Source organism: Sardina pilchardus, chromosome 3, assembly GCF_963854185.1.
Source record: "Sardina pilchardus chromosome 3, fSarPil1.1, whole genome shotgun sequence".
NCBI classification, from domain to species: domain Eukaryota; kingdom Metazoa; phylum Chordata; class Actinopteri; order Clupeiformes; family Clupeidae; genus Sardina; species Sardina pilchardus.
This window is the reverse complement of record NC_084996.1, coordinates 20377428-20400765: the sequence shown is the minus strand read 5'-3', so window position 1 is coordinate 20400765 and position 23338 is coordinate 20377428. Positions and strand designations below refer to the sequence as shown.

General features: G+C 41.5%; 1 protein-coding gene across 2 annotated transcripts in view; it reads right to left on the bottom strand.

The window, feature by feature from the left end:
• LOC134077004 (alpha-tectorin-like) overlaps positions 1 to 23338 on the bottom strand; it is a 61929-nt gene that overhangs the window by 11961 nt on the left and 26630 nt on the right. For both annotated transcript variants that reach the window (XM_062532340.1, XM_062532341.1), the window contains 6 exons: positions 17356 to 17474; positions 8505 to 8777; positions 8233 to 8331; positions 7571 to 7724; positions 279 to 535; positions 21 to 167 (listed from right to left, as the gene is read on the bottom strand). In XM_062532340.1, the coding sequence (XP_062388324.1) occupies positions 21 to 167; positions 279 to 535; positions 7571 to 7724; positions 8233 to 8331; positions 8505 to 8777; positions 17356 to 17474 (1049 nt within the window). The remainder of the gene's footprint in view (positions 1 to 20; positions 168 to 278; positions 536 to 7570; positions 7725 to 8232; positions 8332 to 8504; positions 8778 to 17355; positions 17475 to 23338) is intronic.

Genomic DNA, 23338 nt, shown 5'->3' with positions numbered 1-23338 from the left:
TGTATTATTGTGGTACTTACCATTGCTTGGTAATGATGGTCTTTAACAAGTTCAATTTCCTCATCATAGACCCACACTCTTACAAGACGAGTCCAAGACACATGTGTGCTGCCCCGATGTTCATTCTTCCCTTCAATCCGGTAGTACGGCAGTCCATTGCCACAAGCCTTGCAGACATTTCAGTGAAAATATTAAGTCTTAAGCTCCCAAGCAATAAAAACATCTAAATAAAGAAACTTAATGAACCCATATTTTTAAAGGCAGTTCAAGTGTAATACCTCTGAGAGGACGTATGTGCAGGTTCCCTGGAAGTGAAAGACTTTCCCGTCAAAGGTGTAGTAGTGGGGGTCTCCAGAGATGGTGCAGGTGCGGCGCTGAATATTCTGGCAGGAGTACTGGAAGGATGCTGGACGACACGCCTGGGAGAAGCTGCAGGGCTGCTGCTGGCACTGGAGGAGGTCTCCACTGACGCAGGTGCATCTCTGCTGACAGGTGCCATCTCTCCAGAAAGAGTCCCCCACCTGCACAGGTAAACCTAAGAGATGTCTCTGTATCAGTTTTGTTAAAGATCACATTGGCATTCTGTGTTGGTCAAAATATCAGAAGGAAGATCCCTACCACAATAGTATCACAATAGTTTTCAACCCTTTTTTCAATCGAAAAAAAACTATTCAAAGTGTCCCATTTGTTCTGTGTGCGTGTTGTTTGTTGAGGGCACAATATTGCATAATAGCTTTGCTTTGATATTTTAGCAACAGCTTCTGAGCTTGTGTGATGGAGGCAAATTGTGCAAAGCAGAAACAAACTTTCCAAACCAGGGTCCTCATTTATAGAATGTTCTTACAAACAGATATGATCTTAGAGATTGAGTATGCTCAAATCCATCCATAATAGCCCAAGTAGGATAATAGGCCTATTGGAAAAAGCATGATGCCAATCTCTAGCTATGGTAAAGGGTATGTGATGATGTGGGGCTATTTTAATTCCAACGGCCAAGGGAACTTTATCAGGATGCATAATATCCTGGATCCATAAATAGCTGGCCTTTAAAAATAAAAATCTGCCTGCCCCTATGTTAACCCTACAGTATGTGTTAAATTCCCATAGGGTTACATAGGGGGTCAAATACTTTCTTCACCCTAGCACTTAGGAAGAACATTTATTTATTTACGATACATTCTTCAATCACAAAAAAAAATTGGTGTACCTCGCGGTTTTATTTTTATTAAACCGCCATGAATTTTATATTCCTCTTTTTAGGCAACTTTAGCATGGTATCAAATACATTTTCTCCCCACTGTGTGTGTGTGTGTGTGTGTGTGTGTGTGTGTGTGTGTGTGTGTGTGTGTGTGCATATATTGTTATATATATGCTTATCTTTGTTATATATATATATATATATATACGTATATATATATATATATATATATATATATATTGTAGCGGCCATATGCCTAGCCTGTTCCGTATGTGAGTCTGTGTGGGGTTTTGGTATCCACCCGCGGTGTGTGGGTCACGTGAGTGCAGGGTGTGGGAACCAATTAACCAATATAGGCACCTGGGCACTGGTAGTGCAGTATTGGAGAGGGGCTCAGTAGGGAGAGCACACTTTTCGTTGACCGTATCAATTTTGTACCATCGTTTATGTTTTACTGTCCCACTGGCACTAGCACTGGCACTTTGGATAACATTTTTACGATACATTTTTGGATGTTTTTAATCTTTGCTAATAAAGGAAAGAACGAACAAGATTGTTTGCGCGTCAGCGTCGCTCCCTCCCTGTGCTCCTCGGTGGCCTATGTAGCCACCGCAACAATGTCAACGAAAACGTGCAGCTAGTTAGTAGCCCAACAAGTATCGCCTCTCGAACGTTCTTTGTGGATTAAGCCGACAGGCCTACGGCTGAAGAAGGAGATTGGGTTTTCTGTCTAACGCTGTCGGAAACAGGAACAGTTGGATATATGGACAAAGAACTTCAAGTCCAAGGATTACAGCAACGCGAACTCCAGACTGGTAGGCCTATAAAACCCACTTTATTCAAGCTGTGCATTGGCTAACGCCGTTCTGCTGATTAGTGGTGAGTCCGCTGGAGAGCTACAGCCTGCCTGAGAAGTTTGTGGATGTGTTGAACTATTAAAACGTAAAATTGACTTTAGAGCTGAACTTGTTGTGGCTACCGCTATACTGCAAACAAATGAACTGTCGACCAACGGCAACATGAGTGAACAAGGCGATTCCAGCGAAAACGTTTCTGATGCAGTGCTTGCTAAACGTGAAATAAAACCCACTGAAAAAGCATTAGCATTACAAATTGAAAATCTTCAAAAGGATCGCAAAAAACATGTAGATAAAATCAAAGCGTTGATTCCAGCAATGAAAGAACTTATGAAACGAAACGAAAATGCACCACAGGTGAAAACTAAGTTGCCAACTCTAACACAATTATATAAATCTGCCGTTGAGTTTCACGATTCTTTAATTCCTTTATTGCCTGACGATAGGAAAACAACTCACAATGAATGGTTTTCAAGCATAAAAAGCTATACCAGCGCATTTAAAGATGACGTGCTGATGTGGTTAAATGAACATGAAAAGACTCGTGATTCTGTTGAAACAATCCCTACTTTGGTTACAAATGACGGCGTCGCAAGTGTGCCTCAAATGAGTAATGCATCTCAGGAAAATGATGTTGATCAGGTGAAAATCAATTCTAATCCTGTTGAAACAATGTATGCCTCTGCTACAAATGACTGTGTTGCAAGTGTGCCTCAATTAAGCAATGTGTCTCAAGGAAATCATTTTTGTCAGGCGCAAGCAAAGACAGTAGACCATGACATAGGCCTACATAGGCCTATAGACCTAACGTTACAGGATGACGTGCAACCAGAAGACAGCATATCAAATGTGCCAAGTAGACGCTCTGTACACGGTTCACAAAGGAGTTTCACATCAAGCACCTCTTCTGCCCGTATAAAAGCTGAAGCTGACCTGGCGGCATTGATGGCACGGCAAAGGATGATACAAGCAAAACACGCACTTGAAGAGGAAGAAGAGCAGTTAAGGAGACGGAAAGAGAGACTTAAGCTGGATGAGGAGATTGCTGCACATATGGCTAAAGTAAGCGTGTTTAAATCTGCTAGTGTGACCAGTGGGAGCACTTCTAAACGGTTAAAACCTAAGGATTCATATTCAAGACGAATTCAAGTAAACCCACTGAATGCAAATGCGGCCTCATTCCTCCCTTGGACATCTAAGCCACCGAAAGTGGTCATGCAGGCCACAAACAGGAGTGGCGACCCAGCCACCAGGACAAAAATCAAAATGGTCAACCGAGACTCGAGTTCAGTTCTCTTTCTCAGAAAACGACAAGCCGCAGCCAAATCCTCACATTGGCCCACATGATCAGTCACAGAGCATGAACCAACGCACATGCAATGCTGAAAGTCTGCTGGACAACACTGGTCAAAGTACAGTTTTTGATCTCGTGAACAAGCAAAACGTAATAACCACGTTACTGATGCAACAACAGCAAGCATCCTCTCTGCCAAAGAGAGAAATTCAAGTTTTTGAAGGCGACCCACTACAGTATCATTCCTTTATGAGGGCCTTTGAGAATGGAATTGAAAGTAAGTCGGATAGCTACAGCGACTGTTTATATTTTCTTGAACAGTTTACTAGAGGGCGCCCAAGAGAACTGGTGAGAAGTTGTCTGTATGCTGATCCTGAGAGAGGATACGTTCAAGCAAAAGGGCTGTTGCAAGAACATTTTGGCAACGAGCAGTCCATTTCGGCTGCTTATATGGAAAGGGCTCTACAATGGTCTCCAATTAAGACAGAGGATGTTAAGGCGCTGCAAGATTACAGTCTCTTTCTCCGAGGTTGCTGTAATATGATGAACGATGTACAATACATGTATGAATTGGATGTGCCAGCTAACATGCTTGCCATCATAAGAAAGTTGCCTTATAAACTAAGAGATCGCTGGAGAACAGTAGCCTGTGAGATACAGGAAAGACGCCGCCAAAGGGCCGTTTTTAGTGACCTTGTTCATTTTATTGAAAGACAAGCAAAAATTGTAAATGATCCAATATTTGGAAAGATTCAAGACTCCTCGCCAACGTCCAGTAAGGGGCTGGACCAAATCTACTCTGCCCCCCGGGCTCGACCCAGTAGAAGTAGTTTTGCGACGACTGTCAATACTGTTGAAACAAGGGAAAGGACTCCAGATAACGACCCACCCATGAAGGCCTGTCTGTTTTGCGGAAGTGGACACACATTGGACTTGTGCCCCCAACTGAATAAAAGGTCGCACGGAGAAAAGATCGCCTTCTTAAAGGAAAAGGGTGTTTGTTTTGCTTGCCTGTGTAGAGGTCACATAAGTAAGGATTGTAGGAAGCGTCTGTCCTGTGATGCATGTAGTTTGAGGCACCCTACAATACTTCACATACAATCAAATGAAAGGCAAAACGAATCCGGGACTGAGGCATTATGTGCTGCAGTGAGCAAAACCTTTGTGTCCAGTGGTTTGACTGGGGCTGGTGAAAGTGAATGTAAACTTCCCATAGTGCCGGTGCAGATTAAGTCCAACAAAAGTGACAAAATTCTGACAACTTATGCCTTTTTAGATCAAGGCAGCACGGCCGTCTTCTGCACTGTCAACTTGATGAATAAACTCAACCTCTCAGGGAAGAAGAGACATATTCTGTTAAGAACAATGGGTCAAGAGAAGGTCACTGACAGTTATGTTGTCACTGGGCTAGAGGTGGCTGGTCTGGATAGCGATGTGTTCTGCCAATTACCTTGTACTTTCACGCAGCAAAAAATGCCTGTCAATGGAAATAACATCCCACGTCAGACTGATATCGAAAGATGGCCTCACTTGAGGCACGTCACCTTACCACAAATCAACTCTGAAGTTGAACTGTTAATAGGCACTAATGTGCCAAGGGCTCTGGAACCCCTAGAGGTGATTCGCAGCATTGATGACGGACCCTACGCCATCAAGACCATTCTGGGATGGACCGTCAATGGACCACTTGGAGGAGATGGCGGCGATCTCGGCACAGCAACGGTTAACCGAATCTCCGTTGTGAATCTTGATGAACCTTGGCAGCAGCAGTTTAAGACTGACTTTCCAGAGTGCAGCCATGATGAACAGCAAGGCTTGTCAAGAGAAGATCAAAGATTTACGAAGCTTGTAAAAGACTCTGCTAAGCTGGTGGATGGTCATTATCAGATCGCTTTGCCCTTGAGAGATGGTCAAGTAAGCATGCCAAACAGGAAGGATGTAGAACATCGTACTGTAAGGCTACGAAGGAGATTCAAGAAAGACGTGTCTTTTCGGGAACAGTATAAAGACTTCATGAATGACATTGTCTTAAAAGGATATGCAGAACAAGTACCTAAAGAAGAGCTGATTCGCGAATTGGTGGACTTAAGAATGAATCTCTTCGGCGCAACTTCATCGCCGAGTCGTGCCAACTTTGCTTTGAGGAAATGTGCAGAAGATAACGCACATAAGATCACGGTGCAAGAAAGGCCTCCAACGAGAAGGGACATCCTCTCCATTGTGAGTTCAATTTACGATCCTTTAGGAATCCTGAGTCCTATCGTCCTTACTGCTAGGATCATTCTGCAGCAGCTGTGTAAAAAGGGGCTTGGTTGGGACGATCCTATACCATCGTCAGCTGCATTGGAATGGACACAGTGGCTTGAAGAGCTTAGCCATTTAGAACAGTTCTACACTAAAAGACGCTTGAAACCACCAGACTTTGGAGAAATAATCACAGCACAGTTACATCCTTTTGCAGATGCAAGTGAGGATGGCTATGGTGTTGTAATCCACCTGCTCTTGCAGAATGTACGTTCCGAGCTGCATAGTTCCCTGTCAAAGAGGTCTTGTCCGAAGGGTTCAGATTAAGACCAAGACTAACTTCATAGACAGACCAATGACAAAGTTGTGTCTTTTGCAAGGAGGCCGAAGCCTGAAGATCTTGTTTTTGTTCTGACCATATAACTGACATGACTGACCATACTTTATTCACTTAGGACAGAGAGTGGTGGTAAAGACTACTCTGACGGGCTATGTGCTTGAACCTCTGGCCCAGACTGACTTTGACCTGTCAAGAAGAGGACACATTCCGCAGGAGTTGGAGTATGTTTACATGGACGTTATGTGTTGTGTGTAATTATTACATTGGTACATGGTTGTAATAATTAGGGGCTGGAATGTAGCGGCCATATGCCTAGCCTGTTCCGTATGTGAGTCTGTGTGGGGTTTTGGTATCCACCCGCGGTGTGTGGGTCACGTGAGTGCAGGGTGTGGGAACCAATTAACCAATATAGGCACCTGGGCACTGGTAGTGCAGTATTGGAGAGGGGCTCAGTAGGGAGAGCACACTTTTCGTTGACCGTATCAATTTTGTACCATCGTTTATGTTTTACTGTCCCACTGGCACTAGCACTGGCACTTTGGATAACATTTTTACGATACATTTTTGGATGTTTTTAATCTTTGCTAATAAAGGAAAGAACGAACAAGATTGTTTGCGCGTCAGCGTCGCTCCCTCCCTGTGCTCCTCGGTGGCCTATGTAGCCACCGCAACATATATATAACATATAACAAAGGCCTACTGTACTCTACCATTATAGTGATTGAGCAATTCTTACAGCTGATACAGCTGAGTTTGTGTTATCATCAGTCTAATATTGACAGTAAAATGTCCAATTGCGCTCGGTTAGGAGAGGCAAATTACATGTGCACTCATGATATTCCCAGCTCCGCAACAAATTTAAGCAATACAATTTTATATCATCCATACACAACCAAGGGATTGATTTATCTTCTGAATGCAGGGCCTTGGATCTTCATAGTTACGAGTGTGCTTGCTTGCTTTATGACTGGTGGCAGGGCTCTAGATCAGATGACAATAATGATAATGTGATAATGTAGGTAGGCTGAAATATAAAGATCAATAAAAGGTAGGCCCAAAGGCAAAGCAAACGATAAAGGACAATGTCTAGGACATGTCTGACCAGTGGACATTCTTGAAAGAAACATCTCAAAGATATAACAGCTTACTACTTCTATGGCCTACTAACACAGCAAAAACATAGCCTATCCTAAAAGAAACGTTACACCTACATGATGTATCACACTTATAATTTGATCCGCTGTTGTATAGGCTATCAGCATTTTATAACACTTGGTCATACTGGTAACGCACTGTACCATAATGTAGACCTAAAGAATTGTGCAGTAGAGATCTTTTGGTCATAAGGTAGCCTATTATTTTCTCCTACCAAATTGAACTAAAACAATTTTGATTCTCCACATTACTTACTGCAAGCAGAAAGAATGAAAGAAAGCACAACGGACAATGGACATTGGACATGGATGCATAAGATCTCTTTCCAGAAAGTGCTGCTTGGAAAACCATAAGTTAAGCTATACCAACCGACAGCACACATAGGCTAGTTAACATCAGATGGCACAGCCCTCATCAAAAAGGTCTATAGGATTCTGGAAACAAGAAAACAATGCTAGTTTGCAAAAAGAAAATCTGATCACCATTGTATTCACAGCCTTGTGGTCCATCATCAACCTGGAAGGCCCAGCGGCCTGGCCTGTTGACATTGCTAGTGTGCCTTATATTGGAGATGTTGCTCATGAAGGATCCAGGGATTGAGAAATGATGCGTTGAGTTGATGGTGTCATAGCCAGCCTGTTCATCAAAAAGAAAAGAGTTGAGGAGAAGTACATCAATTTTCAAGTTTTACTATTCTATATCCTTGACCAGGTCTGAATTTGTGAAAAATAAATGAGACATTTAAAGGTTTTTGAAAATGCTTGAATTTGATAATGCTTGAATTTAGATATTGGTGTTAGAGAAGGCAAAACAGCACAGTACCATTGGGTTGAACCTGTAACTGTTCTCTGATCATCAAAAGCTGTGGGAGCGCAAGCTGAAGGCTCAGAGTGACCAGCCGCCAAGACCTTAGACATTCTTACTACGGAACTTTTCTTGTGTGGTGTAAAAATGTAAATAACTTGTAGGACATTTGTCAGTTGTGAGTTTTTGTTTTCCTTTAATTCTCATTAATTTCTGTATTTACCTTTGAGGGATTATTTCTCTAAATGAGTCTGTACTTTTTAGTTATTATGTTCTAGTTATTGTCCTTTCTAGAGGTTTTTAGATCTTTGCGAGATTTTTGCATGTGTGGTCTGCTCACCTGAACTAGATGGCGTGTTGGAGCAATGGCACCATAATTCATGAGAACAAATGATGAATTATTTCCTCCTGAGATAAGAACCACTTGGAATGAGGCTTCCTATGATAATGAGACAACAGTAAGATAGTAAAGTAATGAATAATATCATCAAGTAATTTTATTTTAAAACAAACCTTTGACAAATAAGCCTAATGTGTCATTTATCCCAGATGATGAACTGATGACATTTGAGTATGTATGCAGGCTGAAACATTTTTAGAAAAAATACTGACTGTTCCTGACTTCTCATAATATTCCACTTTGTCCCATGTAGCAACAAAGACCCAGGAAGCTGAGAAGTTAGACCCAGGGAAGTACTGATTAATGTCAGTAGTGGCTTGCTGGAGAACACTGCCATTGGTATACTGCTGGTAGGATATGTTTCCTTTGCGGGTGTTGTCGATGTCTGTCCAGAATGGGGCAATGATGCTGTAGCGTGCATAAGCAGGAAATTGGTATGGACCATACCATGCATAATCAAAAGTGAGAAATCCGTTGTTGTTAACCTGAAGTAAAAATTGATTCATTAGTGAGAGAAAGTCCAAGCTCAAATAGAAACAATTGTAGATTGAATGCTGTATCGTTTGTTTTTGTCTTTTTAGATGATTTTCAGATGATTTTCATAGGTTTACCTTAAAAGTGCTCTAGGCACAGTTGGGTAACATAACTTTTCTTGATGTTTCAAACATAACAGAGAGCTATAGCTTGGCCCTCCTTCACCCTCCCTCCTGTGCAACTGAAACTCTTTTGAATGAACATTTCGTTGTGATTGGCTTGAAAAGTTTGTTAGGTTTCCTGGACCAGGCTGTTTTTCTTGCCATTTGTGGAGCCTGGGCTGTCTACTGTGATTTGGGGTTTACAGGCTTTACACAATGACAGAGGTAGTCTGGAAAGCCAGCCCGAACTTAGACACTTTCACACATTTTTTGAAGGCGGTCTGGGAAAGCCTCTATGAAAACTTGAAAATTGTGCGGACCAATGTAATTGTCCAGGCGGGCTTTATACAATGATTGACAGATGATCAAATGTGCCAATTTATTCAAGTAACCTGAGCACGCTGTGGTTGTTTGCAATAAAAAGTTTGTCACTAGAGAAGCCAGTACCTCAAGGAATTTGCCATGCTCTGATCACAATAATTAGCCTATTTTATACAGTCTAATGAACACAAATTCTACCAATCCCAGCAAATTCTGGGCAACCTTGCAATTTTGTCCAAACACTGCAACTTTTCCGCAAATATGATAAATCATCACAGTTTCCCAGTGAAATTTCACTTACCACAGCAGCCCCTCACACAGAATACTGAACCAGAAGCCACACTCACTTCTGCAGGCAGAGGCCGCCCTATAAATTGTTCGTCCTTCTGCAGTTTTGATGTCAATACATAGAAGGCTAATATTAATGATCTACCACTTGCATCTCAACCTGGTGTTGCTAACTGTACTAGGCTATGAAAACAAGTTCATGTAGGACTTCTTGGTTTACTGACATTTCAGTAGGCTATGCAACCTACACTTTTACATGTGGGGATGCCCTTGTTAGCTCATGTCATGTATAGGGTTGGGTATCGAGAATTGAGAATCGATAGGAACCGGAACTAGCTTTCCAATTCTCCCGGAATCGTTCAAAAGTTACAATTTCAATTCCGAGTTTCGATTCCCAGTCTGCGAACCGGAAGAAGAAGCCGCTTAACACCAACGAAGAAGGTGTTTGCATAACCGAGCTGAGGCAACAAGACGACAGTTCATAGATTTGATATTTATATTGTAGTTGAAAAAAGTTCATAAAAAGGAAAAAGTTCATAGAATTAAAATTGATGGAGAAGATCAGACTGTCATTCAGGGGTGCGTTTCTAGAAAGCGTCGTATGCTAACTTGCGTCGCAAACTTGGGAGCTCGCTCCGTCGTTCTTGGATTTTACCCAGGGAGCAAAACCCCCTTTTTTAGGGTAATCAGACATGGGCTGCTGTAAAAGGTTGTCATGCAAAAATAAAATCTAGGATGTCCCAGGATCACAACCTGGGTGGCCAACCCGGTCAATAAGCTGCTGTTTGTGTGTTATCGCCCTTTTTATGCCCCATTATAAGTCTATGGACGAATATATTATGGGGTGAATAGGGTAAAAATTTTAACAAATAGATATTCCCACAAAAATTCCTTAGATGATTACTCACTGTAAGATAATACTTTTTTGTATTGCAAGTTTTCTGAAATAAATATACATTTATGTAGATGAACCATTATCAAATGAAATATGCACGAATTTGCATACATTTATAGCCTTGGGCTTGGGGGGCTTAAAGTGCACCTCTATCAACCAAACAAACTTTTGGTGAAAGGTCCGGCTATGCTGCATATAAAAATGAATGTTAACATGGGACAATATTGGGTTACACTAACCTAAAGCTACATGGGTGTACATTGAGAATCAATGCATTACAATGCAATGCAAATACTATAGAGAGATTCATTGTCAAATGTTGTGGAAGAAGGTGAGACTTGTCTCAGCACATATTAAATCATATCTACAGGGTGTAAGATCCTAGAAAATATATAGGTTAGGCTCAGCCTAGGCTGTTTCTTACTGTATTTACCCATAAGGTACAGGCCAAACTTTTGATAATTAGGCTATTGCGTACATTTAAGTGTATGATGCCTCATTTACATATTTGTACATGATATTTAAAAAAAATTGCAATACAAAAAAGTATTGCCTTAATGTAAATAATCATCTGAGGAATTTTTGTTGGGTTATCTATTTGTTGTCTATTTTTACCCTATTCACCCCATAATATATTCGTCCATAGACTTATAATGGGGCATAAAAAGGGCGATAACACACAAACAGCAGCTTATTGACCAGGTTGGCCACCCAGGTTGTGATCCTGGGACATCCTAGATTTTATTTTTGCATGACAACCTTTTACAGCAGCCCATGTCTGTAAAACCCCATTTGCCCCCTGGGTATTTGGTGTTTCTAGAAAAGGTAGTTCAAACTCTCAATCGCAAACAAGGACGCAAAGTTTGGTCGTTTGAGCGACTGCCCCTGGGCAGTCGCACCTGTGGCGTACCTTGGGAGTTCCAGTTGGTGATGTCGTCAGTGTCAGGATCGCCTGACCACAAATCACAAGCACCTAACCAAAATTCACAAAGTTGTTGTTTTTCTCGTGGCTCAAAGATTGCGCTATGCTGTAGGCGAATATAAATGAAAAAAATGACTTCCCTGTTGGGCTCATTCTTGCTACTTGTGTTACTTTGCGTTAATTTGCGTGTTGGTTTGCGTTTTGGTAGGCTACTACTATGGTGTTTATAAACCATCTTAGTAGGCACCACGGTCATTAGTACAATGGTTAAGGCAGATGACTTAAAAACTAAATGTTGCAGGTTCTAATCGCATGGTAGTCGTGCATGCTTTTGTGTCTGACCAGTGAAACGTGGAAATAACAAGTAATGCCGTGGAACTATCATATAAACTGATATCGTGTTTACTCGATGTAAAGCAATTAAATATATTCCGAATATATTCTAACCTATTGTGTGTGGTAGGCTACTCAAAGTGACATGGAGAGGTAAGATGCGAACTCTGGCCGCTCGCGCGATGTACTGACACACAGCAGCTGAACCACTAGACACAGATTAGTTCTAGTGATAATTTGTATAATGATAGTGATAATGCCAGCATTAATCACTTTCGTCGACACATAGTGGGCGCCTGTCAACATCCCTCCTCGATCTTCGATGCTTGGTCCTCCAGACTTGTTCCCACTGATCTATAATGAACAGATAGACTATTCCATTGTTGCCGCCCCATCATTCTGTGAGGACGATGATCGAGGAAGGAAGGGAGGATGTATAAAAAACAAATGATAGGCACCCAATGACAGAGAATTTATAGTGGGTGGGGTATTATACGTTGCCACTTTTCCCACCAATGAAATGTGCCGCTGCGTCCTCAACAAAGTTGTTGGAACAACGGTGTTCGAACACCGGAGGTAGCGAATTGCGACACAGGTACGATGCTTTCTGGAAACAGGTGTAACACTGTCGTTGTTTTATCACAAGTTGCGTCGTACCACGGTGGTTTAGCAACGCCGTTGTTAGCTCTTCTAGAAACGCACCCCAGAAAGACTGTTGGTTAGCTAGGTCATTTAAAATATCCTAAACTTTTTTGACCCTGCCTCTTACAAGAATCGTAATCGAGAATCGTTAGGAACCGGAATCGAAACAAGGAATCGAATTCGGAATCGTTCAAGAGGGAGAACATTAGGACATGAACCCCATGACCATAACCTTTGACATGAGGATTTATCTAAGGGACAACCAATCAACCAAGTTGTCCTGGGGTGCGTTTCTAGAAGAGTTAGCAACGGCGTTGTTAAACCACCGTGGTGCGACGCAACTTGCGATCAAACAACGACAGTGTTACACCTGTTTCCAGAAAGCATCGTACTTGTGTCGCAATTCGCTACCTCCGTTGTTCGAACACCGTTGTTCCAACAACGTTGTTGAGGACGCAACGGCACATTTCATTGGTGGAAAAAGTGTCAACGTATAATACCCCACCCACTAGAAATTCTCTGTCACTGGATGCCTATCACTTGTCTTTTATAGATCCTCCTTTCCTTCCTCGATCCTCGTCCTCATTGAATGATGGGGCGGCAACAATGGGATAGAGGACCGAGGATCGAGGAGGGATGTTGAGAGGCACCCTCTATGTGTCGACGTGTCTAATTTAAACCCAAAGTGATTCATGCTGGCATTATCATTGCTATCAGGAAAAAACTTAAACCTATGCAAGCACATAGCTGCTTAAGCTGTCCAATAGGCTATATGTACTTATTTGTGTGAAATATCTAAAAAATATATGTACAAGATATATATGGCCTAGACTAATTACAAATTATCACAATACTAAATCAGTGTCTGGTGGTTCAGCTGTTAGCATGTTAGTACATTGCGCGCGCGGCCCAAGTTCGCATCTTACCTCTCCATGTCACTTTTGAGTAAGAGCAGGCATATCACACACAACAATAGGTTAGACCCTAAATATATTTAATTGCTTTACATCGAGTGGCCAGGAACACGACATCAGTTTAATAGTTCCACGACATTAGGCCTACTTATTAGGGTTATTTCCACGTTTCACTAGTCAGAAACAAAAGCATGTGTGATGCATACGGGAAAAGAACCTACGATGTTGTGATGATAAGCCACCTGCCTTAACCACTACACTAATGAACGGTGTGCTTGGCTCGAGGGTTTGTAAATATCATAACAGTAGCCTACCAAAACGCAAACCAACATGCAAATGAACGCAAGGTAACACACGTAGCAAGAATGAGCCCAACGGTATTTTAATTTATATTAGCCTACAGTATAGCGCAATCATTGAGTCACGAAAAAACAACAACTTAGTGATTTTTGGTTGGGCGCTTGTGATTTTTGGTCAGGCGATCTTGCACTGACGACATCACCAACTGGAACTCCCAAGGTACGACACAGGTGCGACTGCCCAGGGGCAGTAGTTCAAACGACCAAACTTTGCGTCCTTGTTTGCGATTGAGAGTTTGAACTACCTTTTCTAGAAACACCAAATTCAAGAACGACGGAGCGAACTCCCAAGATTGCGATGCAAGTTAGCAAACGACGCTTTCTAGAAACGCACCCTTGATCTCCAGAACAATGGAGGAGACAGAGGCAAAACTTTTTCCCCACCCAGTCAATTAATTCTGTATATTGAGACACCTTACAGTATATGTTACTTTGTTTGTCCCCCATGTTGCCAGTGTATGAAGGCAAAAGACATGCATTTATAGCACAAAAAAGGAAATGCTGTTCAATTTTTGACTACAGTACTTTTACTACAGTATATCAACTTCATAGGAGCCCCAAAGTAAAGAATGTATAGCCCTCTGTCAGCCAATCAGAAACTAGTATTTCTTGTAGTTTATTAGTGTGCTTGCTGCAAGCAAAGCACACTATTGTTATCCGTGCGTTTCATATTATTTATCTTAAGTCCAACTTTTGTCTCCCTATCTTGTCCTAGGGATTTGGAGCTAGAGATGCCGTTCCACCTCTCATGTGTGCGTCCTGATGCGAGGATGGTGGCTTGTATACAGCTTTTTGATACGCCTTGTCGTTCTCCCGTTATTCCAGTTTTTTTCAGACATAAGATCATGAAATTTGGTACGCTGATAGAGGAGACTACCCTGATTGACACCACCAGGTTTCATGCTCGCCACTCTCACGCCCTAGCGCCACCAACTGGTCAAAGTTGGAAAACGCGTTAATGCCCGTAACGCTTGATCCGAATGGCCGATTTAGATAAAACTTATACCATTTGAATCCTTTGACTTTGCCGATTTCAACGCACCATATGACGTCATTTTCCGCCATGATGGATTTTCTGCCATTTTGAATTTTGTCCAACTCTGGCCACATAGTTTATCCGATCGTCATGAAACTTGGCACGCGTGATCTACAGACCAAGGATCAACCGCCTTGATTTCGCCTTCATACGTCCAAGCGTTCGCCTGTGACGCCAGTCGCCAGAAATGTTTTCTTTACCGTCTTAGTTTTTTGAACATTCCTGCTATTTAATGAAAACATGTTGGCTATCCTTAACTATGCGTGACTATTAAACCGAATAAAACCTAATTAGTGTGCTTGCTCAAGTGAGTAGACCTACCAAAATGATAGAAAGTGTTACTGTGAGTTTCATTTAACTATTGCTCATGGTAAACATTGAAGTCATTTAGGCTTGGTGAATTATTACCACAAAGTTACTATTTAGAACTAATCATTAATTGAGATTTCATTGAAAGTGAGAGGTTGAACTTTTAAAAAGCGAAGTACAACACGGCCATAACTCAAACTATGCAGCCTACCACTTGAATAAATATAGCGGTGCATCCTGTAACGTTATTTACTTAACTGATAGAATGTCACTACGAAGAAAAGAAGCAGGAGCTGTCGGTGAGATTTTACCAGTCTGGTGATACTAGATTATGTTGTGACAGAATGTGATGCTGGTTTCAATAAATGTGTAAGGGCAGCCTATCATCTTAATGAACTTGTAGATCCATTGGGTCATTTTCTCAGCTCGTTGAGCATCGCATATCCTCCATGTTTAATTCGAGTTGATGCTAGGTTGAAACTGAGTGAGCGCAATCAAAACGGAAAGTCGCAACTGAGAATAAGGTAACTGAGAATGTCGTCTAATATTGCCCCTGCTTGGTAAAATGTTTAATTGTTGCCACACAGTGAAATTGATTTCATTGCTGCAATGTAGAATTCATTGCTTCACACTATGCAACAAACACGTTGTAGTTTTGTATTTTCATTGCATTTTAAATGTGATAAACAATAAATTATAATATACAAATATTAATGATTAATCGATAGTTGATCGTTAATTCTCCCGACGATCAACGAAGAAAATCGAATGCCCATCCCTAGTCGTCCTGTTTATTTTACCATCAATTTGAGGCTATAAAACATTGCAACTTATTCAACAGTGAGTAAACTGTGGATGTTCCCGCAAAACAGGATAACTATACTCCTAGCATTACTCGTATTTGTTCTAGAAACATGCCTAGTTCCTTAGGCTCCTTCCTTCCTTCAGTGGTTACGTGTTTCATGCTGGCTACACATGAACAACTCATACATAATTCAACACAAGGTCTACAGACCTTAGAGGTGTACATTTCATTTCCATGCATCAAAGCGTTCGCCCGTGGCAGCCAATTAAATTTGATGGCGAATCCTCCAAACAGGAAGTGAGGTCAAATCTCAAACACTTTGAGGTGTCAAGACCATATTTGGCGGGATGATTTTGGACACCATACAAAGTAGCCTCGGTAAATTTGGTGTAATTTGGCCACTAGGGGGCGTCGCAATTAGCAAAAATGCATTTTGGCTCATATCTCTTTACGTGTTTGGGATGACATTTTAGCATTGGAGGTGCTCTGGGACATACCACTGATAAACCTAGGCAACCTGTCACGTCAGTGTAAGAATTCAGCAATCGATGGCAACGCCGCCAAACTCGAAGCAGCTTCGCATCTTGGCCAAACTTTGGCGCTTTGACCTGAGGGCGAGTGGTCGCGTCTCCTGCCGGGGCGCTGTCGCGGCGCGTCGGAGCAAGCACACTTCGCACTTTCCCACCGGGAAGTTTTAAAAGTTGGTACTGTGTACCATGATTATTGTGGGGGTATTTTTGTATTTTCTAATTACTTGTATACACAAGATACTGTATCACATGTATCACATCAGTATTTTGTATTTTATTTTGTTACATTTTATAAGCAAGTATTTGTAATTTGTAACAAAATAGTTTTTGATGTATTTGTGCCCTGCCACACATGCACACACTAATTTATACATAAAAGTTGCAGCAGGGGATGGAGTAGGAGATGGAACAAGCGTGACAAGCGTGATTCATTTCTGTGGCGAGAACTCATGTACAACATTTACTGTTGGATTCACAGTAGCCTATTCTGTTGCTCTGATCGGTTAGACCTATCCAGTTGTGTGCAGAGGCATTTTTAAAGAGACCTTATGCAACTTTCTGCAGGAGACGATCGCTCCTTGTTTACATCTGGAAGTCTGAGACGAAGAACCACGCTTGCAATTCATATATTTAAATATAGCCTATACATGTATAAATATACACGCTAAAGCTGTCGGGGAAGCTCTGCAGAGAAAATGCAAGCATAAAATGAGCGAAAACGAAAAACGAAACCGAAACCAGAGATGAAATCGCCAATCCTGCATAGTTCCTCTTTAACTTGTATCGGTTGAAACACGCCCCATAATCACGTCCCAATGCTTACTGTATGAGCCTATGAGGACCACTGACTCTTTTTTGTTGGTATTAAACAAATGCATTTTCTATAGAATAACAAACACTTTTACTAAAAAATGGCAAAAACAAATATATGTTTGCTCTATTTCCGACAGTGTCGCTACATTTAAGGTACCAATTTGAACTAAGGCTACCTGAGGATAAAAAAATGAAGAGTAAAAATCAACAGTTGAGAAGTGTAATTGAGAAAGTAATTATTCACTGAAAATATTCACTTACATACATCCAGCTGAATGTCTGATTGAAATAGCGGAATGTTTGTGCCATGCGAACATATGCTCCGGAATCATCATAGCGATGAGTATATGAATCCCCTGGTCCAAATGGGTAAAATACACCTGAAAAGAGTCGGAAAGTTGGGATTCATGGTTGGGATTCACAACAACATCTTGTTGTGGTAAATCATTCACTTAGAAGGATAATTAATTTGGCTTTGACACTGTCTGTAAGTGGCAGTTTAATGTTTGGAAAATGTTGTAATAATGTCAGGCATGTAGGGGGGCAGCAAGGGTAACAGGTGTAACAGGGGCCAAGTAGGACTAATGTGAAGAAGAGAAGGAGACTTATTATTATTATTATTATTATTATTTTGCCAGGAAGGTCCCACTGAAACACAATGTCTCTGGGAGTCCTGGTCAGGATGGCAGCAATAATTTAATTTAAGAAAGACAGTGAAAGAACAACATGTGACAGGCACAGTACAGAGACACAAATAACACACTAACACTGAAGACACAGAGACAACAAAGGCTAAGGAGAGCTGAAATAATACATTAAAATAAGAGCGTGGAGATAGGAGCAACGCTATGAATTCAGGCCCTAACGCTATTTGTCCATTCTCCTTTAGTTCTTTCATTCCTTCTGTCCTAGCACCTTTTTCTGATTCGTTTTGTGATGAAAACGAGGAAGGAATGTAAGGAGGATGGAAGAATGTTTACCGGTTCACAGATCCATAGGCCTAGTTACAAAGTCATGCCCATAACCCACGGTAACGGAACATCCCACACTATTGACCAAAGATCATTGATCTTTGCTATTGACCATTTGCAGACACATAACTTTGTCATGCGACGTAACCATGCTGGATGGCATAAATATAGGAGATGTACGGCAAATTACATTAGCCTTTAATGAAGTGAACACCATTACTTAGGCTAGCTACAGTAGGCCTATATGGCACTGTTAAAGGAACACAGTCATGTTTTATGAAATTGGGTAATTCAATGTCTCCCCTTTACGCTACAGAACTGCTTATCTGCTTATCTAATATATTCTAAGAAAAATAGTTGGTAGTGTTTTCAGTATAAAGACACCTACCAAGTGCTTTCTAATGAAATCATTTGACTTCATTTAAGAAAAGTTTGACAGTTTCAAGACATCTGTTCCAGGGGTGTGCGTGTGGTGTGAGTGAGACATGAATATTGGGTCTATGCTCAGTGTTTCTCTCAGCCAAGGGGTCCTTGGGCTGAAAAAGGTTGAAGACCCCCGGGGGGGTATTCCATCAACCCAGCTAACCGTAAATTGCGGCTAACTTTGATAAACCTCGCTAATTAGTGTGCTTGCTGAAAGCAGCACACTATTGTTCTTCCTATTATTATCAAATTTATTTATCTTGCGGAACATTTTTGTCTCCCTATCTTGTCCTAGGGATTTGGAGCTAGAGACGCCGTTCCACTTCTCACGCGTGCGTCCTGATGCGAGGATGGTGGCTTGTATAAAGCTTTTCGATACGCCTTGTCGTTCTCCCGTTATTCCAGTTTTTCCGGTCGATTTTTCCCCATAGGAATGAATGGAAAAGCGACTTTTGAGCGCTGATGCCCACACATTTTTCCACCTGTAGCCCAAACCGTAAGACATAAAAGCTGTGTCTCATTTCAGGGGCTGGATGCTTCGGAGCATTCGTGCTACCTAGCACCGGTCTTCTGTGACCGCATAGACCCGACCTAGCTGGACCCATAGATATATATAGAACCCTAGATACCCCATTGTCCATGAGTTCTATTAGGTGGAATGCGTCAACGCGGCCGCCATATTGGTGGGGACAACATTCCCCGTGAATGAATAGAAGTGAATAAGGTGTGGGCAGGTTTTATGAGCTAAAAAAAGCCCTAAAAGTAAGAAATCTCTACAAATTGTTTTTGAGTGATAATATACATTTAGGGAGAGACAGCAATATGTAAAATAAATAAATAAATAAATAAATAAATAAAAAATCGGTGCTTTGTAGTGTAGGTATAGCCTATGCTATGTGAATGAAAGAAATAGGCATAGCCTACCGCAGGCTGTATCATCTGCACCCGCAATAATCCACGAGGCAATGTTTTTTTTTTCCTTCAACAACTGATATCCACACCCGCCCGCTACCCATCATCAGTCATTACAGTAGCTTAATCTACCAGTCGCTTGCCGTCAAAGCCCAAGTCAAATCAGTGAAACAGCAAACGCTATCTGGTCCAACTTGCATATAGGCCTATCTAGTCATTTTTAATAATTTGTTTTAGTTACTGCAACTTGCAACGGCAAAAAAGTTAGGTGGCATATAGTGGCCCAGGACTCACTGGATCTCAAACCGAAAGCAACCTCCGATGTGAGCCAGGCCTGTCGTATATCTTTTTGAAAATAAGATGCGCTTCAATGGAGCTCTAAAAGCCAAAGTTTCAAATTTTTCGTTAGAAAGCAATTTCATTTGAATTATGAACTGCCTTTGAATGAAGTTTGATCGGACTGTAGGCTAAGTTCTCAGAAAGTTTCAAGACGTTAAGACACGCACGTTTGCTCTGTGGAAGTAGGCTATAAGAGCGGTGCATTTTTTTTTTTTCAAGGATACCTTCATACCTCACGAAGCCTATGCTTGTTTGTGTGTTCTTATTTGTCCTTTTTACCTATAGCCTAATTATTAGAGGGGTTGTATCTCTATTGAAATTCACAAGCTTCTTCTAATGAAACATGATTGGTGAAGCATCAAATATCCCCCTTATTGCAGTGTCCAATATCGGTCCAAACATTTAGCATAATCAAACAGTCCAAGATTAAACCCCAAATCAAAAACCAAAAATCTTCTGCTTTTGATAGCCTACTGGTATGCCGCACCAAAAGAAATGTCTCACCAAACGCACGTAGGCAGAGATTTCGCCTAAGACAGGGCATAATTTGAGGCGTAGGCCTAGGCCCTAGGCAATGTCCTGTCAACCTAGCCTATCTTCTTGTCTCTATTGAAGTTGTATTTTGTGTTTACAACACTGACATGTTCCGTGTGCGGATAGGGTAGAGGAGGCTCCAGGCTTTAAAAACTTTTACCGTTTATGTGCATCGGCGCAGACTACGAAGCGACAGCTGTTTTCACGGTAAGTAGGCCTATGCTCCTGTCTCTAAATAGGTATAGATCTACTTGCTATGTCACTCGATTTTCTGTAATAAATGCAGCCTGTAGCCTAGGCTAATTCAGAAAACCCAGACCGGTCGTGGCATCAGTATCGCTTTTAAACGCGACAGTGTAGCGTGAAAGGGAGAATGCACCCCCGGTAGCATTACGCCATCAGAGAAAAAATGTTGGACTGAGTGAATCACTACAAGCTTTATTTGAATTGTTTGTACAGTTCCCGTAGCCACCCTTCAGAGCAGGACTGGATAAACCTACATTTCTGTAGCAGTAGCCTACAGATTTCCCACAATGATTGGAGAGTATAGCCAACACGTTTCGTGAGAGTAGCCTACATCCCAACAGGTTTAAGACCCATTTCTTCCAGAGGTGTTACAGTACGATCGGGCACCAATGATCTCACTCTGAAAACAGATCATAAACTGCTCTGTGTAGGCTAACACCGTGCTAGATGCCTGCATATTGCTTGCATATAGCGTGCACGCACACACCTGCTGTGACCTGCACTTACAGTAACTCTGATTTCACTGTGTTAGTACTATCGGGCGAATTCTTCCCACGACACCAAAAGTAACGACATTAAGTTACATTAATTTAGCCATTGAGTTAGCCATTCACACATCAAGCTTGCAACGTCGGGAAAGAGTTAATTGTCTTGCCTGAAAAATAAACAAACCCTTTGGACCGGAGGAATACCACGTAGCTAGCCTAGCTGATATGCAAAACAGTAATGCAAACGTTGTTATAGCGATACGTGTCTGGAGAGCCTCTGGAAGTGTTTTTACCCTGCCTTTTTAAAGAAGACAACACTCAGAGAAATTAGGCAAAGTAGCCTTGCTATAACTACATGAAGAAGAGACAACTCAATTTTGGTTAGCGGATTATGTGTGCCATCACAGCTAACAACACTATCGACGGTTGTCCCTATAATAGGCGCAAACAATTAATTTATTATTAAAGTATAAAGACAACCATTGTTTCACAACTATAAAGGCTACTGCAATATGGATGGTATTAACAATTATGAAGATCATTGGGAAGACAAGATATACGGTTATTATGTTGTTATACTACTGCTAGCATAAAGTAGCCTAGGCTAGAACATACAGTAGCACCAGTGCGACATAACGGCTAATGGTTCATATGTTGACAATAATGTATCATAGCCTATTAATATAGATATTATAAGGGAGAAAATATGGTTTTACCGGTGAAAAGTGATTCGGGTCTGCAACGGTCGCCAATTTGAGCAACCCCAGGCAGCACAGAAAGCAGGCATTGTAATATTATGTTTTGACAGCTACTAACTGCCATTCATTTTTTCAACTGAATGTCCCCACCAATATGGCGGCGACGTAGACGTACGTTCGGGACCCCATTGTGGTATCTAGGGTTCTATATATATCTATGGCTGGACCAACGTTTTTTTAAACGGGACGGTCTAGCCCAAAAGAACGGCTCTGTTACGTCATGAGTCCGAGCTTGGCCTACTGATCTGTCAAACTCATGTAGGCTACGTGAAAAGCATCCTTTCAACACGCCCATGTCATCAAAACATGTTACATTTAAGCATAGGCTACAACAGTACAACATGCTACTACTGACTGAGAACAATCATCTATTCGATGTTTTATTTTTTATTTAGCAGACGCTTAACATTCAGTGCAGAGGAAACGCTAACAAGGAATTAATGTGGCATAGGCAATGCCAATCTTATTTTATTATAAGACTAGTCAAAACAGTGATAGGAGGATAGCCTATATGGCCATATTCTATGCTTGCCTTGTCCATCTCCAATTTAAAATAATTTGTTAAACCACCGGCTAAAAGCGGCCACACAACTGTCGCATTAGGCTAGGCTACTTTTCAAGAGATGGCTATTTCAAAGGGAGTTGGATATAGCGTTCATGTGAAACTTTACAGGTAGGGTAGGCTACAGATGGGCATGGCTAGCGTAATTGCTTTCGCTGCTTGACATAATTTCAAAAAACATCGGAGGGAATATAACAGGAGTTTAGATAACTGGCTATGGAATTGCAGGATAACGAGCTGTGATCAGCTGATGTGAACTTATGCTGGTCGTTTGCAGGCTTAAATGCATAACTATTGGACTTCGTCGTTAACTGACCTAGCTTGTAGCTCCATTGCAACGTTGACAAACGTCATTGAGGCTCAGCTGATGATCATATCCATGTTATCCATTTAGCAGAAGTTGATCGTCTCTTGTGCAAGTGCTGTTTGTAGGTTTATATCATGTTTATAGGCTCTTTTCATATCTCGATCATGCACAAAGCATCACATGCATTTGCCACATAAAATAGATCGACAAAGTAGGTTACTCTATTGGATTGCCCTGAGGAAGACCCGCTCCTGTTGAAGGGCAGTCTCATATAACGGCAGAAGATGCGCTCTCATATAAGTCGAAACGCGCTAACTTTATCCAATGAAATAAAGGATTTTTAAAAATGTTTTCACTTAATCGGTGTGCCTCGGACCTCTGACTAGCCTACTGCCTTCTACAAACTTTATCACCAAGAAACTTTACATAGGCTACAGGACAGTCGCAGTTTGTTTCAATTCTATTTTTGTCCGTTCCCGAAGAGCTGTTTTTTACGCAACACTCCTTCTCTCTCTCTATCTCTCTCTCTCTCTCTCTCTCTCTCTCTCTCTCTCTCTCTCTCTCTCTCTTTCTACGTTAGGCATTCTATTATTACAGGTTTACAATTAGTGATCAGACTTGCTTTCATTAGGCTTAGGCTACTGATTATATAGCCTACACGAAAACTATCTCCAGCGGCATCGTGTGTGCAGGCTGTGGTTAAT